Here is a 21384-nt window from a genome sequence, read left to right on the forward strand (position 1 = left end):
CCCTATCCCTCAACCCCCTTACATTTACACTAACAAAAGTGATTGTATCCATAAGGAAACAAAAATATTATTCTCCTACCTCCCAAAAACAAAACAGGAGGCTCACCCGATGCTCCCCTGCTCCATCTCCTCCAGGGATGCAAAGATGCTCCCCTCGTTCGACGAATACAGGTCTTCTTCAGAAAGGGCCACCTGCTCGCCACCCACTAGGCTCTCCATGTTTTCCCCTTGCCCCAGGTGCTCTGCCCATGACGGCGGGATTGGGACGCAGGCTTGCAGTTTCAGAGAACCCCTGCAGCCCCTCTTCCCCCAGGGCCATAGACAGAGTGGAGATCGTACTGTCAATATCCTCTAGGGGCACAGGGACAGAGGAGTCGTGCAAACACAGGGGGGGCACCTCACTGTCTTTTTCCCCCCATCGCTCGCTTGCCCGCCCCCTCCCCTAAGACCCCACCTCCCTTGTTTCTGTTCCCAAGAGAGCTAAGGTAACTGAGCTAAATGACTACCGCCCTGAAGCACTCACTTTCTTCATCATGAAGTGCTTTGAGAGACAAGTCAAGGACCATATCACCTCCACCCACACCAATTTGCTTACCGCCCCAATAGGTCCACAGACGACGCAATTGCCATCACACTGCCCAAGCCCAATGGGGTGTTGTTTTTTAGAGCGTTAATAGTTGGCAGGGCAATTTTCCTTTTTCCCATTTTTTATTACCGTATCAAGAATTGGAGGTAACCAGTTCAGATCCACCAACCAAATCCTTTAATCCTAATTGTCTTTTTTCAATTTTCTCCTTCCAACAGAAATGTTATTAGCCCCATTTAGTCAGCTTTCCCTCATTGTTTTAATCAAATCAACACCTTTCTCGATATACGAATGGAAGGAAGTGGTCATAATGAATCTTTCTCTGTGATTCAAGTGTTGACAACTTTGTGGAATGTCTTGGTCATTTCAATAAGTGCCTATGTGATAATATAAAAAAAAAACATTTAGCAAGCTAACTAGCTAAACTGATCGCGATGCCATCTGGTGACCATTTAGGCAATGGCGTTCTCAGCTGAGTTGGCAAATTTCACTCAGGAATACTGAGGGGTAGAAATAAAAAATTACTTAACATGCATTGTCCAATCAAAACCTAATAGAGGCGACAATTATCAGTGTGCCAGTGGACTTGTGGCATGCTGGCCTCAGATAACTACATTTGAGCAATTCCCTCAAACCACTTCTCAGCTGAATGCATTTGTTTTTAAGTGGATGGGCAAAGGCTGAAAATGGGGTTGAGAATTACCCTTTAAATTAGGCCAAGCGGTTCATAGCTACGGAGGTGCAGCTTCTAGGAGGAACTTTTAATGTCCTTGAAATTCCCAGAGCTAGTTAGCAAGCTTGTGTGCGGAGAGTGACACCAGAATTAAAAACACATCTTTTCTTTTTGTAGTTAATAAATCCTATGTGAAACTATAGTATCCATAACTAGCATTGAAAATGTAATCCATTCTCTAATGAAAACTGTCAGGCTACAGTAGCCTAAGCTTCAGAGGGGGAAGGGCACATTACATACCAGCACACACAGGCAAATACTTTTAGCCGGTAGAGTAGTTTGTGAGAGTGAGGGCTTTGGCATATGCATTGTTGGACAAAAATTGCCCGGAACAAAGTCAACCGATTCCCATGCTTTAAAAAAATACTGCTGTTCACTTTCGTTCCAGTTTCTCTAGAAATGTATTCCAACCCCTGATATCGACACACTAAGCGACCGTTCTCTATGCATGGCATTTGGGGAAACGCATGTGACATATTCGGCCATTGTAGGAAAGATGCATCATTAAAACACTCGTAAGTTCCATCGCTATCAGGAAACCAGGAAATGGACTGTAGGTTTAAATAACCAGATTGAATGAATCAGAAACAGGGGATGTTGCATAGCACCATTTAAATTAGGCCTGCCAAAAACAAAATTACACCATCAAACACATGATACAGTGGTGTTAATGCCAACTTGAGGCATTGCTCTTTATTCTTACGACCCAAAGATTGAAGACTGACAGGGTAGTGTTTCTCAAACCCATTTTTTATTTTTATTTGTCATAACTCTGCAACTTTATGCAGTCTTGGCAGCCTTGGAACGCCTCTTCACCACCACCACACGCTTCTGGCTCATCAGGATGGCGCTGGCACGACGCAGAGCAGCCTGGGAAAACATAAGACATCGTTCAACTTTAAGATGTTATACTTGGATCCATCTTTTACTTGCTACAAGTCTGACCATAAACCCATTACACAACTTTAAGCCCTATGGGTTTATTCATGTCCACTGCAAGGGCCAGATTCCTGTACACTAATACCCTGACTACACGGCTCACATCGCAAAATACATTTAGAAATCTATATTATTAAATTATTGCACCCATACTGCTCGCGCGCGCCAACGGGGGTCTGCGTTGCCAAGGGCTAAAATAGAAGTCAGATCTATTTGTGATGCAGATTGCGCTGCAAGTCCTGCCTCTCCCATCTCATTGATTTATAGAAGCAGGTACCTACGTGCCTTCTCATTAGTTATACCCAGGTGGGTGACTGAAAGACGAACGAGGTCGGTGGCGGTAATGCACCTAATTTATGAAAGTTGCCAATCGCAATATAAAGTCCGGAGAAGGAAAAGCCTTGGAGGAGAGGTGACTAGAAAGGATTCGGGATGACCGTTTTATGTGTGGATTAATTGTCGGAGTAGAGGACCTTGTGCATTTCAGGTAAATTAATAACTCAATGTTTATATCCCAGGACAAATTTTCTAGCAACAGCAACCTAATGGGACAAATTAGCTAGCAAGTGCAAGCTAGCTAGCTAAATTGCCATACATGTTTGATGCTTTTCGACATGTCCCCAAATTAATGTAATTGGTTCAGAGTTTATTTTGATATTTTAACCTGCGTGTCGTGATCGTGTTTGGTGTGGGGGGACACAATACATTTATGCACGATGGCACACGCGCGCAGCCAGTTTGGGTTCCGTGTAAGCTGGAGCTGGACTAAAAAAATCTTTCAATTGAGAACTTCCATTAGACATACTTTAGTCCAGGACAAGACTCGGGCCTCAATTCAATCAGATTGAGCTTAACCCGCGTTGGCAGACATCTGCATTAGAGGTCGACCGATTTCAAAATTTCACAACAATCGGAAATCTGTATTTTTGGGCGCAGAGTTTCCATCTATACACCTTTATTTAACTAGGCAAGTCAGTTAAGAACACATTCCTATTTTCAATTACGGCATAGGAACGGTGGGTTAACTGCCTTGTTCTAGGGGCAGAACGACAGATTTTCACCTTGTCAGCTCGGGGGATCCAATCTTGCAACCTTACAGTTAACTAGTCCAACGCAATAACGACCTGCCTCTCTCTCGTTGCACTCCACAAGGAGACTGCCTGTTACGCGAATGCAGTAAGCCAAGGTAAGTTGCTAGCTAGCATTAAGCTTATCTTATAAAAAAACAATCAATCATAATCACTAATCAATCATAATCACTAGTTAACTACACATGGTTGATATTACTAGATATTATCTAGCGTGTCCTGCGTTGCATACAAGTATCTGACTGAGCGGTGGTAGGCAGAAGCAGGCGCGTAAACAGTCATTCAAACAGCACTTTCGTGTGTTTTGCCAGCAGCTCTTCGTTGTGCGTCAAGCACTGCGCTGTTTATGACTTCAAGCCTTTCAACTCCCGAGATGGTATAGAGGGAAATAGTCCTATAATAACTACAACCTAAAACTTCTTACCTGGGAATATTGAAGACTCATGTTAAAAGGAACCACCAGCTTTCATATGTTCTCATGTTCTGAGCAAGGAACTGACATGTTAGCTTTCTTACATAGCACATATTGCACTTTTACTTTCTTCTCCAACACTTTGTTTTTGCATTATTTAAACCAAATTGAACATGTTTTATTATTTACTTGAGGCTAAATTGATTTTATTGATGTGTTCATTCAGTATTGTTGTAATTGTCAAAAAAATTGGCCGATTAATCGGTATCGGCCTTTCTGGTCCTTCAATAACCGGTATCGGCGCTGAAAAATCATAATTGGTCGACCTCTAATCCGCATAGGGGATATTTTGGCGGTGTCTGTGGTGTGAGCAGCTGCTCTTGTCACTAACCACTACCGTATTATCCCTAACGTGTTAGAACTTCAAAACAAAGAAAGAAAGTGTATTCTAATGCATGTTTATTTGAATGGGGTATAATCAGTGTAATCAAGGTGTATACGATTGAACATCACGCATTTGAGTGTTTGAACTTGTAAGACATCTGCATGGGTTGTCAGATAAAGTTGGGTGTGGTTTCATGGAAAATACAGTGGCAGTGTCCGCAATAAGGAAACGCAAGGAGCCGCTTGCTGATTTGACCACTAACACAGCTCCACTTCCTACACTGCAAAAACAACCTCTATGCGGATGTCGGCTAGCACACATTTGATAGAATCTCGCCCTTTAGCCATGTCAGGGAAAATCGGCCCATCATCGTCTAAGATGCAAACTTGTGTGGGACTACAGAAGTCTTCAATCCTAGTCCTGAATCGAACAGGGTTTACAGACTTTTCTCAAAAGCCTGGTTGGTCCCTAGCACAAATATTGAAGACCAGTAGAAAAACAAGTGGTTTAGTAGTGTGCTCACCATGCGCAGGTCCTTTCTGTAGTTGCTCTTGCGGATGATGTGCCTCAGGCTGCTGAGAGTGGCACGGGAGTTCTTGTTGATGGTGATCTTCTCATATGAATTGGCAGGCTTGCGCTGGCCTGAGTAATAAAACAAGCCGCAACTCCCTCAATTCACATTCTTAAGAGTATGCTTTGACCTAAATCAACGACATGTCAGTCAGGTTCACAGGTACAACAGCTACCAATATCTTTACAGCAAGACAATTAAGGTGATTCACAAGAGGTGGATTATGACAAGTATTGAAGAATCACCATAAACAGGTATGTGGTGGAACTGTACTTAATTTCCTGGTTGGTATTATGGAGAACCATGTTTACCTGCACGCTTCTTCAGCACGACAACGACACCCTTTCCATCAGCTGCAGGCTGAACACCAACAGTCTTCCTGTGCACCAGCCCGTTGAAACGGAAGGAGTTCTTGGACTTCAGGTTGTTGGGCTCCTGTTAAACAAATGCAAATTACATTTGACTAACAAATCCCATTGCACTTGTTTCTTAAATCCTCAATCTGCAGGATTGACAAATCCTGCAGCACGACCTTGCATCGTCAATCCATGTGTATACTGAACAAAAATATTAACGCAACATGACCTGAAATAAAAAATCCCAGAAATGGGATCACACATTTGTTTACATCCCTGTTAGTGAGCATTTCTCATTTGCCAAGATAATCCATCCACCTGATAGACGTGGCATATCAAGAAGTTGATTAAACAGCATGATTATTACACGAGTGCACCTTGTGCTGGGAACAATAAGGCCACTAAAATGTGCTATTTTGTCAACACCACAGATGTCTCTAGTTGAGGGAGCATGCAATTGGCATGCTGACTACAGGAATGTCCACCAGAGCGGTTGCCAGAATTGTATGTTCATTTCTCGTTTTGTTCAGTGTACATTAATCTCTTTGTTATGTGAATAAAGAATTGACAGACCACAGACAAATTATCAACATTTCAACAAACTCAAAGAACATCTGACTGCAAGCATGACCTAGTTCATGTTCCACCAGGTATGTGGGGTACATTTACTAGGACCACTGATTCTTGGCCGTCTGTTAGTTGTACTCACGGTGCTGTAAGTCTGTCCATTCCTCTTGATGAGGAAGCTGGAGCAGTTCCTAATGACCATCCACTGCAGATGAGAAGACATGTTGACGAACCTGGGACAGACAATAAACGTTAAAGGGATAGCAGATACCCATAGACTTCCAGTCATTGCGCCAAGGCTAGTTAAAATTGGCTCGCGAAACTTCCTCCATACTGGACAGACAACTGGTACCGAGTTTATCGGACTCTGGTGAAGTCGATAAAGGGATTTTGGCAATGAGGCCGTTTAATACAAGTTAGTCAAGTAACACGGGAATCAAAGGCACATTTTGCAGAAAACGAACGTTAATAGAACAAGTTCATTGTTTGTTTGGCTAACGTTAGCTAAAAGCCAGGCTATAAAACAGAGCAACTTGGCAGGATCGTTTTGTCACCTTCCTATAGTTGGCAAAAATGTACCCAACTAGTAATTGGCTACCTCAAACTAATTAAATTAGCTAAATAGCTAGGATAGGAAGTTAGGTACCTAAATTGCATGAATATGGTCCAGTTGAGTGGGACTGTGAAGATCGCGTGTTCCGATTAAAGGGATTTACAATATGCAAAATATATATAGTTGACAAGCATTAGCTACACCAGATTACAAATGAGGACGCACGTCGAAGCCCCGTGCTCTGTATAGGACAAACAACCACGCCAGCTAACTTTACCTCGTAGTATGGCAGACTGATTTAGGGCCTAACAGCAGGCTGACCGATTTGAAATAGTTCGATTAGAAATGTCTATAAAAAGTATCGCTACAATCAATATCACACCTATGTAATAAAAACGTACGCTGTTATTAAACAATTAGCAATCTAAACATAGCAGACAGGTCAAATTGTTCGACATTTTTAATACGACTACAAGAAGAACAAACAACCACGTTACCTTCCAGCGGAAAAAGAGGACAGAAAAGGGCGGAAACCGCATTACATTGAGTATTTGATAGATCCATGCACGTTGAAATATTTTTTTTTCTCGAGAGAAAATCAGAAGATGAATCAGAAGTCAGACAAACGGCAATATTTTCAAAAAAATGTGCTTATAAATTATTTTTGTTTGAATAATTTTACAATGTACTTTTTATTTAAATGTATGTCGGAGGGACACTAACAGAACGTTGTAGTTTGTCTCTTACGTCATCACTGTGCGCCTCTGTTGATCGGTCATGTCTACATGGGTCGAGCTTTCATTAAAAGTAATTGTTTTTGCATTTTAGTTAAGCCTTTTCGAAGCCTAATTATCCCAATCTGCTACGAAAAGTACATTCTGATAAAAGCAGGATTCCTTCTAGCCATGACCTTGTTTTCTAACCAGAGTCGTAGCTATCAGGTCTCTCTTTATGTAGTGCTGTGTCACTTGTGATGTGTGTTTTGTCCTATATTTAGATATCTTTTTTTTTATCCCAGCCTCCGTCCCCGCAGGAGGCCTTTTGTCTTTTGGTAGGCCGTCATTGTACATAAGAATTTGTTCTTAACTGACTCGCCTAGTTAAATAAACCAACAACAAAAAATCAGGGATCCGTTGGACGCCCCTACCCTAAACCGATTTTATATTCACACATTCAACATACATATGCCAAAGGCCATTTAAAATGGTAACTAATTAATTGATTGTCACAGAAACATAATATATATAGTTATTCTATAAATGTCTAGCATACTTTTACAACCTTTGTTTTGAATAAAAATTCCAGTTTTGATTTGATGGAAATGCATACAATCTTTAAAATGCCATTTAAAGCTGTATAAATCAATAACTAATGTACAATTTGTCACAGAAAAATCAAAACTAGGTATGATTTATTATGTACATTTCTAGCACAGAAATAATACAACCTTTGTTTTGAGTAAACATTACAGTTGACTTCATAGAAATACATAATCAAATGCCATTTTAAACTGTATAAATCAATAACTAATTCACTGTCACAGAAACATCAAACTAGGTATGATTTATTCTATAAATGTCTAACATACTTTTACAACTTTTGTTTTGAGTAACAATTCCAGTTTTGATTTGATAGAGGGCATGTAGTCCGTCTAGAGGGCATGTAGTCCGTCTAGAGAGCGTGTGGTCAAAGTTCTAACGAGTCTGTTATACCCTATTGGAAGGGGCCTGGCATAAAATGCTACATCTTCAGTCATATTAAATTATATAACAGGAAAAAAAATATGGGATGAAGGGATCAGGCCTCACAAACAAAGAAGACAGGTGGATGGATCAAGAGGACCAACACAACCAAGAGGATCGACATGGACATTCCACAGTGAAAATAAGGAAAACTAACCATAACATATACTACCGTTTAAAAGTTTGGGGTCACTTAGAAATGTCCTTGTTTTTTGTCCATTAAAAGAACATAACATTTATCAGAAATACAGTGTAGACATTGTTAATGTTGTAAATGACTATTGTAGCTGGAAACGGCAGATATTTTATGGAACATCAACATTGGCGTACAGAGGCACCATATTCAGCAACCATCACTCCTGTGTTCCAATGGCACATTGTGTTAGCTAAAGTTAATCATTTTAAAAGGCTAATTTATCATTAGAAAACTATTTTGTAATTATGTTAGCACAGCTGAAAACTGTTCTGATTAAAGCAGCAATGAAATTGGCCTTAAGATTAGTTGAGTATCTGGAGCATCATCATTTGTGGGTTCGATGACAGGCTCAAAATGGCCAGAAACAAAGAACTTTCTTCTGAAACTCGTCAGTCTATTCTTGTTCTGAGAAATGAAGGCTATTCCATGCGTGAAATTGCCAAGAAACTGAAGATCTTGTACAACGCTTTGTACAGTCGTGGCCAAAAGTTGAGAATGACACAAATATTAATTTCCACAAAGTTTTCTGCTTCAGTGTCTTTAGATATTTTTGTCAGATGTTACTATGGAATACTGAAGTATAAATACAAGCATTTCATAAGTGTCAAAGGCTTTTATTGACAATTACATTAAGTTGATGTAAAGAGGCAATATTTGCAGTGTTGACCCTTCTTTTTCAAGACCTCTACAATCTGCCCTGGCATGCTGTCAATTAACTTCTGGGCCACATCCTGACTGATGGCAGCCCATTCCTGCATAATCAATGCTTGGAGTTTGTCAGAATTTGTGGGGTTTTGTTTGTTCACCCACATCTTGAGGATTGACCACAACTTCTCAATGGGATTAAGGTCTGGCGAGTTTCCTGTCCATGGACCCAAAATATAGATGTTTTGTTTCCCGAGCCACTTAGTTATCACTTTTGCCTTATGGCAAGGTGCTCCATCATGCTGGAAAAGGCATTGTTCGTCACCAAACTCTTCCTGGATGGTTGGGAGAAGTTGCTCTCGGAGGATGTGTTGGTACCATTATTTATTCATGGCTGTGTTCTTAGGAAAAATTGAGTGAGCCCACTCCCTTGGCTGAGAAGCAACCCCACATGAATGGTCTCAGGATGCTTTACTGTTGGCATGACACAGGACTGATGGTAGCGCTCACCTTGTCTTCTCCGGACAAGCTTTTTTCCGCATGCCCCGAACAATCGGAAAGAGGATTCATCAGAGAAAATAACTTTACCCCAGTCCTCAGCAGTCCAATCCCTGTACCTTTTGCAGAATATCTGTCTGTCCCTGATGTTTTTCCTGGAGAGAATAGCTTCTTTGCTGCCCACCAGGCCATGCTCCAAAAGTCTACGCCTCCTGCCCCTCTGCCATTCCTGAGCCATCTTTGTACTGGTGGTGCCCTGATCCCGAAGCTGAATCAACTTTAGGAGACGGTCCTGGCGCTTGCTGGACTTTCTTGGGCTCCCTGAAGCCTTCACAACAATTGAACCGCTCTCCTTGAAGTTATTCATGATTCGATAAATGGTTTATTTAGGTGCAATCTTACTGGCAGCAATATTCCTTGCCTGTGAAGCCCTTTTTGTGCAAAGCAATGATGACGGCACGTGTTTCCTTGCAGGTAACCATGGTTGACAGAGGAAGAACAATGATTCCAAGCACCACCCTCCTTTTGAAGCTTCCAGTCTGTTAATCGAACTCAATCAGCATGACAGAGTGATCTCCAGCAATGTCCTTGTCAACACTCACACCTGTGTTAACGAGAGAATCACTGACATGATGTCAGCTGGTCCTTTTGTGGGAGGGCTGAAATGCAGTGGAAATGTTTTTGGTGGGATTCATTTCTTTTGCATGGCAAAGAGGGACTTTGAAAATAATTGCAATTAATCTGATCACTCTTCATAAGATTCTGGAGTATATGCAAATTGCCATCATACAAACTGAGGTAGCAGACTTTGTGAAAATTAATATTTCTGTCATTCTGAAAACTTTTGGCCACGACTGTACTTCTCCCTTCACAGAAGAGCGCAAACTGGCTCTAACCAGAATAGAAAGAGGAGTGGGAGGCCCCGGCGCACAACTGAGCAAAAGGACAAGTACAGTAGAGTGTCTAGTTTGAGAAACAGACGCCTCACAATTCCTCAACTTGCAGCTTCATTAAATAGTACCCGCAAAACAATAGTATCCATGTCAACAGTGAAGAGGCGACTCCGGGATGCTGGCCTTCTAGGCAGAGTTGCAAAGAAAAGCCATCTCTCAGACTGGCCAATAAAAATAAAAGATTAAGATGGGCAAAAGAACACAGAAACTGGTCAGAGATATGGCTTTTTCTTTGCAACTCTGCCTAGAGGGCCAGCATCCCGGAGTCGCGTCTTCACTGTTGACTTTGAGACTGGTGTTTTTAAGAAGCTTCCCCTTGAGCGGACAGCTTGATGAAAACCAGTAAATATTCAGGTCCCCAAGAAAGTAGTCCTCTCTCTTTTGCGTACGGAACGCCGTTTGGGTCTTTTGCGTACGGAACGCCGTTTGGGTCTTTTGCGTACGGAACGCCGTTTGGGTCTTTGCGTACAGAACGCCTTTTGGGTCTTTGCGCGTCAAAAAAAGATACACCACAAATAACACTATTTGATGCGTCAAATAACCCAATTCTATTATAGAATGTTGTGTGTGCTGAATTTGCAAGTGCAAGCCAAGTGCTATGATCAGCAGTACTGTCAAAGTTGTATAAAAAAAAGAGTCTGCAAACAAGTACACACCGGCATCGATGTCTTTACAATTTAGCGATGGTAATAAGGCATTATTTGTTTGACCGAATGGGAAAAAAATCTGTGGGAAACAACTGAATGGGAAAAGATCTTCCAAGGAAACAGCTACTATTGCTGGAGTCCAGCAAAATGTAGGCAGTTTATACAATTTTAAAAAGATTACAATACATTCACAGATTTTACAACAGTGTGCCCTCAGGCCCCCACTCCACCACATATCTACAGTTCTAAATCAATGTTCATGTGTGTATGTGTCTGTGTTGCTTCACAGTCCATAAGGTGTTTTTTAAATCTGTTCTTTAAATATAATTTTACTGCTTGCATCAGTTACTTGATGTGGAATAGAGTTCCATGTAGTCATGGCTCTATGTAGTACTGTCCGCCTCCCATAGTCTGTTCTGGACTTGGGGACTGTGAAGAGACCTCTGGTGGCATGTCTTGTGGGGTATGCATGGGTGTCCAAGCTGTGTTCTAGTTGTTTAAACAGACAGCACGGTGCATTCAACATGTCAATACCTCTCATAGTGATGAAGTCAATCTCTCCTCCACTTTGAGCCAGGGAGAGATTAATATTACCTCTCTGTGTACATTCAAGGGCCAGCCGTGCTGTTCTGAGCCAATTGCAATTTTCCTAAGTCCCTTGTTGCGGCACCTGACCCCACGACTGACCAGGTGCGACAAAACTAGAGCCTGTAGTTCCTGCCTTGTTGATAATGCTGTTAAGGTAGAGTAGCGCTTTATTATGGACAGACTTCTCCCCATCTTAGCTACTAAATGACTGATGATTGGCTGAGGGAAATTGGTGATAAAAAGATCGTTTTTTTAGACTTCAGTGCGTCTTTTGACATTATCGATCATAGTCTGCTGCTGAAAAAAACCTATGTGTTAAAGCTTTACACCTGTTTGTTTTTTTCCCCCTTGATTTAACTAGGCAAGTCAGTTAAGAACAAATTCTTATTTACAAACGACAGCCTACCCCAGACGATGCTGGGCCAATTGTGCGCCGCCCTATGGGACTCCCGATCACGGCCAGTTGTGATCGAACCAGGGTCTGTATTGACACCTGCCTTAGACCGCTGCTCGACACAGGTTGTATCAATATGTTTTGACCATTACAGTTTACAATCCAGGGTTACTCCAAGCAGTTTAGTCGCCTCAACTTGCTCAAATTACTTATTACAAGACTTAGTTGAGGTTTAGTGAATGATTTGTTCCAAATACAATGCTCTTAGTTTTAGAAATATTTATTCCTGGCCACCTCTCTGAAACCAACTGCAGCTCTTTGTTAAGCGTTGCAGTCATTTCAGTTGCTGTAGTAGCTGACGTGTATAGTGTGGAGTCATCCGCATACATAGACACTCTGGCTTTATTCGAAGCCAGTGGCATGTCCTGATTCTACCTGGATTATGATGGAGAGGCTTCCATTAAAGAACGCACTCTGTGTTGTTAGACAGGTAACTCTTTATCCACAATATAGCAGGGGATGTAAAGCCATAACATATATACGTTTTATGTATTGAAGACATCTGCAGAGGCTCAAAGCTAAATCAGGCTCAGGTTTCAGTGACTTGTTGGGAAGAAATAACCAGCGGAGGCAGCAACAGGCAGGTAGATGGGGGCCAGGTGGGATTGGACCAGGCACATCCAGGTAAGGCCAGGGTGTCCTCAGTTGTCGTCATAGAGCCTCAGGCCATCCAGAAGGGGAGACAGAAACAAGTTGGGAGTTAGTGAGAGCATGACTAAGAGCATAGTACACCACATGCACTGGATGTGGAGAATAATCAATAGCGCTGCTGTGGGTACTGGATAAATCTGACTAAAACACAACTGTTTGACCTCGCTGTGATACTGTAGGTCTACATATGTTACATTTCTGAGTCAGTTCAGGTAGAATTCATGGTCCTGCATTGTGTTAACCATGGCAGCCAGCATTGGAAATAAGATATGCAAAAAAGATAATCAGCCTATTTCTTAAGCCTTTCCCTTTATTGTATTTTTTATGCCAGGCCCATTTTATCAAATAAACACAATTTATTTAAATCTCTACACTCTTAGGGGGAAGAAAAGGTGTTATCGAGAACCTAAAATGGTTCTTCTACTGTCCCCACAGGAGAACTCTTTGAAGACTCATCTTCACAGAGGATTCTACATGGAACCCAACATAGTTCTACCTGAAATCAAAAAGGGTTCTTCTATGGGGACAGCCGAATAACTATGAGTAAACTATGTCGTTTTGTTCTGGTCACAAGATAATCCCGAAAAATAGTGGTTAACAGCGCCACACTCAGGCAGAAAACTGAATGTTCTATTCTCAGCCAGGTCCATCTTTTCAAAGAAAACACAATTTAATTAGCTCTACTTGAGTAAAATATGTAATTTTGTTGTGATGACAAATTCTAACAAAACAGGTTGAGCACCACAGTCAGGCAGAAAATCGGGTTTACATATTTGTTTTGCTTGAGCAAGACTGGCTATAAATCGGTCCGCTAATACGTGACTAGTAAGGGCCCAGTGCACTGCTTTTGTAAATAAAAAATAATTCAGACTTTTCAGGGGGTGTTGCAGCACCCCTACTTCCCGTGGCTATGGTGGTAGAGACAAGCTACCTTCTGGCCATTGAAGTCGATTGACGCTGTCTAGCGTCACAGTAACATTTTGAATAGCTCCCGGTGTTTATGCTACTTACCGTTTCGTGTAGTGGCTGCAGCTCAATTCACTCTTTCCGGCGATATAAAGCTCGCGCCTATTTCATAACATGGGGCTTGTGAAAGGTCTTTTTCCACACAAGAGGAACCAGACAAGAACATACTCACCAAACGTCGGTTAAAAAAAAAAAAAAAAAAAAGCACAATATTTTGAGCTACAAACGAATAAAGCACCGCCATTGAAAGATGACTCAACAACACGACATTGTCGGGGGTTTTGCTCTGACATCACTAAATCTTTACGGCAGTCTGTTTTGCCATGTAAAAATGTGCTATTCAACGTGTTTCTTTGGGCTGTAGCAGTACAGGCCGAATTCTGTGTTTTACCTTCAGAAGTCCTAAAATAAAACATCTATTGGCTTTATGATACATTATGACCATCTTGAAATAATTCCATATGTTAGCTTAGTAGATAGCGATATAAAGGGCTTAGAGACCTACATTATAACATTTCCACAGTAATTTGCATGAGGCAAATGAAAGTTTATGGCGCTGTCTGAGAAATAATTATTTTTCTTTATTGATCTGACACTTTTTCCTTATCTTTTGTTTTAGTGGGGACAGTATCAGCCTCTGAGCTCTACAGTACTCGATTACAACAGCAAACTCCCCAGGCTGTGCAAAATGTGCATACCTCCTTATAAAAATAAAAGCACACATGACAAGGGCAATGTTATATTTACAGATATTTTTATGTTGCAAACAATCACATACAGATATATTGGAACACAAGTTTACTGTGCTTATGTGCATCTGTGTGAGTATGTGACAAATAGAGCAGTAAGAGTTCAGAAAGCAGAAGGAAATCCCTTGGTGAGGGAGACCTCAAGAGGGTTAACAAGGCAGACACAACAGAGAATGAGTGGGCATGGGGTGCTCTTGGGACACACAACAGCAGAAGTTTGTGTATGTATTTGGTGTGTGTGTAACACAAATATAAGAGTCTGCTCATCTATGCATCTTCCTTGAAGTGTGTGTATGACGGAGCGAGATAAAGTCTTCATTTGTGTGATCTTTACAGCATAGGGATCTTTAAGAGCCTTGTGAGTATCTACTAGAAGCCAGTCATTTACCAGTAAGTGAGAGGGAGTATAAACAGAGGGACAGAAAGCCTTGCCTCCACACACACAACCTCTATTCTCTACCGCCATACACACAGACTACACAAAGTACGCACAGACACTACCAGTCATCTCTTATTCTACTCCTCCGTCACAATTTTCTTCCTTTCACACTCTTCTCTCTCTCCTAGGTAGCGTCAGAATAACAGTGGCAGGAAGAAACAAAATAAAACCCAAACCAAACCCTTAAAGAACAGACGTGATTGGTTTATGTGCACAGTCACAATTACCCAGCATCCACTGGGGAAGGACACAGGAACCATTTACCCTTTGACCCCCACATCATGGCAAATTTACAGTATGCACGTTTTTTGGAGAAATCACCAGCCAAGGAATACTGATTTTTTTCTTTTAGTGTGTGTGTGCGAGAGAATGTGTGTGTAATATTTATTAAGCATACTCTACATCCAGAATAATTTACATAAAAGGACAATCAATATTTATTTTAAAACAGGGCCGGGAGATGAGGGGCAAAGCCTGGATAACAATGGTATAGAGTGCGAGAGGTTGGGCTTAGGTGAGTGTCAGAGAGAAAGTGTCGGATTGTGGGTAGGAGGGGGTATAGGGCTGTGGTTGGAGGATAGAGGTGGTGAGTAGGGGAGGAGTGGCTGCTATTTAGGGGAGCACTAATGCTGCTTCTAGAAGAGAAGAGCAGGAGGTTGGGGGGGGGTGTATAGGGCTGTGGTTGGAGGGTAGAGAGGAAGATGAGGAGAGGGAGGTAGCAGGCAGACTCAGCGACACTCCCACACTTTGACTGTCTGATCAACGCTGCCTGTCACCACGTAGGGAGCAGTCCGGTGCATATCTAGAGAAAGAAATACAAATACAGACTGGAATAAAAGCTTGCACCTATTTGCTCTCTGGGAAGATGGTTGACCACCCTTGATGTAAACAGTGCCTTCAGAAAATATTCATAACCCTAGACTTGTAACACAGCAAAATGTGGAATAACCTTAAATAAATATGAATAAAGCATACTGAACAAAAATATAAACATGTAAAGTCCTGGTCCCATGTTTCCTGAGGTAAAATAAAAGATGCCAGAAATGTTCACACACACAAAAAGCTTATTTCTCAAATTTTGTTAACAAATTCGTGCACATCCTTGTTAGTAAGCATTTCTCCTTTGCCAAAATAATCCATCCACCTGACAGGTGTGGCATATCAAGAAGCTAGGGATGATGCGAATTTTCACAGCTTTTTGTTAAAAATCGCGCAACATTTCAAAGTCCTGCTACTCATGCCAGGAATATAGTATATGCATATGATAAGTATGTGTGTATAGAAAACACTCTGACGTCTCTAAAACTGGTTAAATTATGTCTGTGGCTATAACAGAACGTGTTTAGGAGTAAAAATCCCTGGGAAAACTGTTCACCAAAAACACAAAAGAAATATTCATCCGCCAGTCAATGTATTGTCTAAGGCGATAGAAAATAGATGAGGTTCCGTTTACAATGCCTACAGCTTCCACACGATGTCGCCAGTACTGGCATTTCATTGCTGGTTTATCCTTGGTTAGATGACTTATAGGCACTTCCTGTCTTGGGGTGCACCGGAGGAAGTTATGAAAGTGAAAAAATGGACAATGATTTCAAGACTTGCTGCTATCGAATACAGATCGCCCCGTGATCAATTTGATCGATTATTAAAGTTTATTAATACCTAAAGTTGGTTTACAAAAGTAGTTTGAAGTGATTTGTAAAAGTTTATATGCAACTTTTTAATTTTAAAAAAGGGGTGTCTTGTAAAGGTGAATTTTCCTGGATCAGATACGGCCTTCATAAATGGACATTTTGGGTATCAATGACTGATTTAAATCGGAAAAGACCCAATTGTGATGTTTATGGGACATAAAGTGCCAACAAAGAAGCTTTGAATGTTTTATATTTTATTTCTGACCGCTAAATCTTTTGTTTGGCGTTCAGGTATTTCGGGGGGGTGCATGCTATCAGATAATAGCTTCTCATGCTTTCGCCGAAAAGCATTTTACAAATCTGACATGTTGGCTAGATTCACAACGAGTGTAGCTTTAATTGAGTACCTTGAGTGTGTGTTTTAATGAAAGTTTGAGTTTTATCGAGTACTAAAGGTGGCGCTCTGAAATTTCCGCTGCTTTTGATTCCTGTACAGGGACTACAATCCGCAACAGGTTTTAAACAGCATGATCATTACACAGGTGCACCTTATGGTGGGGACAAAAGGCCACTTAAATGTGCAGTTGTGTCACAATACCACAGATGTCTCAATTTTGAGGGAGTGTGCAATTGGAATGCCGACTGCAGGAATATCAACCAGAACTGTTGCCAGAGAATTTAATGTTAATTTCTCTACCATCAGGCGCCTCCAACATTGTTTTAGAGAATTTGGTAGTACGTCCAACCGGCCACAGAACTGCAGACCACGTGCAACCACACCAGTCCAGGATCTCCACATCCTGCTTCTTCACCTGGTGGATCATCTGAGACCAGTCAACCAGACAGCTGATGAAACGTAATGAATGAAGCTCTTTTGTGGGGAAAAACACATTCTGATTGGCTGGGCCTGGCTCCCAAGTGGGTGGGCCTACCCACTCCCAGGCCTAACCATGGCTGCGCCCTGGCCCAGTCATGTGAAATCCATAGATTAGGGCCTAATGAATGTACACTGCTCAAACAAATAAAGGGAACACTTAAACAACACAATGTAACGCCAAGTCAATCACACTTCTGTGAAATGAAACTGTCCACTTAGGAAGCAACACTGATTGACAATAAATTTCACATGCTGTTGTGCAAATGGAATAGACAACAGGTGGAAATGATAGGCAATTAGCAAGACACCCCCAATAAAGGAGTGGTTCTGCAGCTGGTGACTACAGACCACTTCTCAGTTCCTATGTTTCCTGGCTGATGTTTTGGTCACTTTTGAATGCTGGCGGTGCTTTCACTCTAGTGGTAGCATGAGACGGAGTCTACAACCCACACAAGTGGCTCAGGTAGTGCAGCTCATCCAGGATGGCACATCAATGCGAGCTGTGGCAAGAAGGTTTGCTGTTTCTGTCAGCGTAGTGTCCAGAGCATGGAGGCGCTACCAGGAGACAGGCCAGTACATCAGGAGACGTGGAGGAGACGGTAGGAGGGCAACAACCCAGCAGCAGGACCGCTACCTCCGCCTTTGTGCAAGGAGGAGCACTGCCAGAGCCCTGCAAAATGACCTCCAGCAGGCCACAAATGTGCATGTGACTGCTCAAACGGTCAGAAACAGACTCCATGAGGGTGGTATGAGGGCCCGACGTCCACAGGTGGGGGTTGTGCTTACAGCCAAACACCGTGCAGGACGTTTGGCATTTGCCAGAGAACACCAAGATTGGCAAATTCGCCACTGGCGCCCTGTGCTCTTCTCAGATGAAAGCAGGTTCACACTGAGCACATGTGACAGACGTGACAGTCTGGAGATGCCGTGGAGAACGTTCTGCTGCCTGCAACATCCTCCAGCATGACCGGTTTGGCGGTGGGTCAGTCATGGTGTGGGGTGGCATTTCTTTGGGGGAGCCGCACAGCCCTCCATGTGCTCAGCACATTCAACTATGTAAAGAAAAAAAGTATTTAATAAAAATATTTAATTCATTCAGATCTAGGATGTTATTTTAGTGTTCCCTTTATTTTTTTAAGCAGTGTAGGATGCTTTCTTGGCCAGGGCTCACTTGTACAATAGATGTAATTCTCAGTGTGACCTCTGGCTAAATAATCAATAAAAACGTGTGTGGAGTATGAGTGAAATAACTCTGTTGGAGAACCATAAACAACCAACTGAACTATCACTTCTACTACTCTCTCGTTGTCATCTTTTCCACACCTTTACCTTCACTCCCCCTTGATAAATTTGATTTCCATTGATAATTTTGTGATTTTGTTGTCAGCACATTCGACTATGTAAAGAAAAAAGTATTTAGTAAAAATATTTCATTCATTCAGATCTAGGATGTGTTATTTTAGTGTTCCCTTTATTTTTTTGAGCAGTGTATTTCAATTGAGTGATTTCTTTATATGAACTGTAATTTGGAAATTGTTCCATGTTGCGTACATATTTGAGTTATATATATATATAAAAAAATCTCTCACCCATCTACACACAATACCCCGTAATGACAAAGTGAAAACATTTAGACATGTTTCCATATTCATTGAACATGAAATAGAAACAGTGCATTCGGAAAGTATTCGGATGACCCCCCCCCCCAGGACACAATACCCCTTAATGACAAAGCAAAAACAAGTTTAGAAATTCTGGCAAAAAAAACTATTAAATAAAACATAACATTTACATAAGTATTCAGACATTTTAACTCAGTACTTTGTTGAAGCACCTTTGGCAGCGATTACAGCCTCAAGTCTTCTTGGGTATGACGCTACAAGCTTGGCACACCTGTATTTGGGGAATTTCTTCCATTCTTCTCTACAAGTCCTCTCAAGCTCTGTCAGGTTGGTGGGGAGCGTCGCTGCACAGCTATTTTCAAATCTCTCCAGAGATGTTCAATCGGGTTCAAGTCCGGGCTCTGGCTGGGCCACTCAAGGACATTCAGAGACTTGTCCCGAAGCCACTACTGCAGTGTGCTCAGGATCGTTGTCCTGTTGGAAGGTGAACCTTCGCCCCAGTCTGAGGTCCTGAACGCTCTGGAGCAGGTTTTCATCAAGGATCTCTGTACTTTACTCATCTTTCCCTCGATCCTGATGAGTCTCCCAGTCCCTGCAGCTGAAAAACATCCCCACAGCATGATGCTTCCACCACCATGCTTCACCGTAGGGATGTTGCCAGGACAGTTATAACCCGCGTTGCCCTCAAACTAAAGGCATTGCCTGCTAATTATCTTTAGGCTGTTCAACTTGTCAATTTAAAATTATTTTCTAACAGTTTGAATTGAGGTGTGTTCCACCCCATTAATTCACATGAGAAGCATTTCACTGTTGCAGACAATTTATGTTTGAGGCTTTACTGAGCCGGACAAAACTTCTTTCTTCAATGAGAGCCAAAGCACTTCCCTAGTGTTTCCCCAGATCATGTATGAAGATATTGCGCATCTATAGTCAGAACAGGCCGTGCAAACTTTTCCCCCCAGCACATTTTATGGCTGGCACCCGCATGGTCTTCATTGTTGTTTTCCTTACAAATTGGTGGACATGTGTGCGTTCCTATCAAAAAGGAAGTGGCTTATTTTCTGTATATCAATTTGTTGTTTCTACTGTAGCATACCATATGTATGGAGCATAATGTATTTACGGTTTTATTCACATTTTCAAATACTGGTGACAAGTCAGGCATTCCAATTCTTGCATAGATTGTAATGGACACATATGTAAAATACTTTTGAAGGTTCTACTGATTATGATGAGCAAATGCTAAGCTATTTGCCAGCTATGTGGGGCGTCATGTTCGTTGACATCATTCAATACATTCTGGTTGTCACGTAAGTGTCTGTCAGACCAAAGATGTTACAACAAGGGATTTTTCATGCGACCGACTTATGGTGCTTTCAAGACAACTGGGAATTCGGCAATAAACAAAGTCAAATCATGATGTCAGTGATCTTCAAGTCGGAGCTGTAGAAAGAGGCCTGAGTTCAAGGTGGAATTCCGAGTTGGATGACCATTCATAACGATTTTCCCAGTCTCGTTTTTCCCCCCCGAGTTCCCAGTTGTCTTGGACGCACTGAAGTCGGAAATTTCCCAGTTCCTTTGAATGTGGCATGAGATTTTAACTATGCCAGATCATACCCCCCTTACCAGGGGTTTTACTTTAATTTAGCATATAAACTTCCTGTTTGTCCCCCCCATTTATTGATATATTGCCTTAATCATACCCCCCATGATACCTTTCCCATTTCCACCCCCATGGAATTGAATACCCCCACAATTTAAATGACCCCCCCCAAAAAAAAAAAAGGTTTTATCCGGTTTAGCTTTCGCGCTACAGTTAGGCTAGGCAGTAGGCTTGTATTTAGCATGATGATCTGCGAGGTCATAACATTTTTATTTGTTTTGTGATTTGTCAAAAATGTGTTCCAGTTCTTGTATACACTAACATGTACATCGAAGATTTGGAATATGCTGAAAAGTGGCCAAACTAAGTTCATATTTTTAAGGCAATGTGCCCAGCCATTTTTGACTTATTTGCATTTTATAGTGAATGGCATTCTGGGGTTAGGGAGTTTTTGCTAGTCAAACTTAAATTCTTTATGACGGCAGCCATGTTATCTGCTGTTAGCTTAGCTGACGCGCATCTCTTTTCTAAACAATATTACATTTCTCCCTTGTGCTCACCAGAGATGTGTTACATTGTAAACAAGTCGAGCTATAAGCTTGCTCATTTGTGTTTTGCTGTAAAGACCTTTATTTCCAATCAGTACAAAACATTGTTTAGATGCTTTTCAGAATGGCAGGGAGCACTCAACAATGATCACAAATATGTGATCGTACACGTCAAAGTGCCTTGTTGCATACATGAGGAATGTTTTGGAATATTGATTTCTATTCGGCACAGCCTTCCTTTTCACTCTGTGATTTAGGCTAGTATTGTGGAGTAACTACAATGTTGGTGATCCACCCTCAGTTGTCCTATCACAACCATTAAACTCTTAACTGTTTTAAAATCACCATTGGCCTCAAGGTGAAATTAATGAATAACTTCACC

At 41.7% G+C, this 21384-nt stretch overlaps 2 protein-coding genes across 6 annotated transcripts in view; both read right to left on the reverse strand.

The window, feature by feature from the left end:
* Positions 1-1976: 1976 nt before the first annotated feature.
* On the reverse strand, positions 1977-12430 carry LOC115134589 (large ribosomal subunit protein eL28-like). 4 transcript variants are annotated; one of them, XM_065022728.1, is made up of 5 exons: positions 12396-12430; positions 5780-5870; positions 5026-5149; positions 4667-4785; positions 1977-2189 (listed from the first exon to the last, which is right to left on the reverse strand). In XM_065022728.1, exons 1-5 carry the CDS (start codon positions 12413-12415, stop codon positions 2100-2102), a joined length of 444 nt encoding a protein of 147 aa, XP_064878800.1. In that variant the 5' UTR covers positions 12416-12430; the 3' UTR covers positions 1977-2099. The 4 variants fall into 4 exon arrangements, with proteins under 4 accessions (XP_064878800.1, XP_064878799.1, XP_029524600.1 ...); XM_065022727.1 differs by lacking the exon at positions 12396-12430 and adding an exon at positions 6938-6984; XM_029668740.2 differs by lacking the exon at positions 12396-12430 and adding an exon at positions 6688-6710.
* A 1837-nt stretch (positions 12431-14267) lies between these two features.
* The window catches only part of LOC115134590 (lissencephaly-1 homolog B-like), a 34153-nt gene continuing 27036 nt past the window's right edge, over positions 14268-21384 (reverse strand). Inside the window, exon 11 of one of the 2 annotated variants that reach the window (XM_065022725.1) lies at positions 14268-15520. In XM_065022725.1, coding sequence (XP_064878797.1) covers positions 15447-15520 — 74 coding nt within the window. In that variant the 3' untranslated portion in view covers positions 14268-15446. Of the gene's footprint in view, positions 15521-16657; positions 18282-21384 lie in introns of those variants that run through there. The other variant, XM_065022726.1, reaches the window with a different exon arrangement.

The sequence above is a fragment of the Oncorhynchus nerka genome, linkage group LG9a (genome assembly GCF_034236695.1).
Source record: "Oncorhynchus nerka isolate Pitt River linkage group LG9a, Oner_Uvic_2.0, whole genome shotgun sequence".
NCBI lineage: Eukaryota > Metazoa > Chordata > Actinopteri > Salmoniformes > Salmonidae > Oncorhynchus > Oncorhynchus nerka.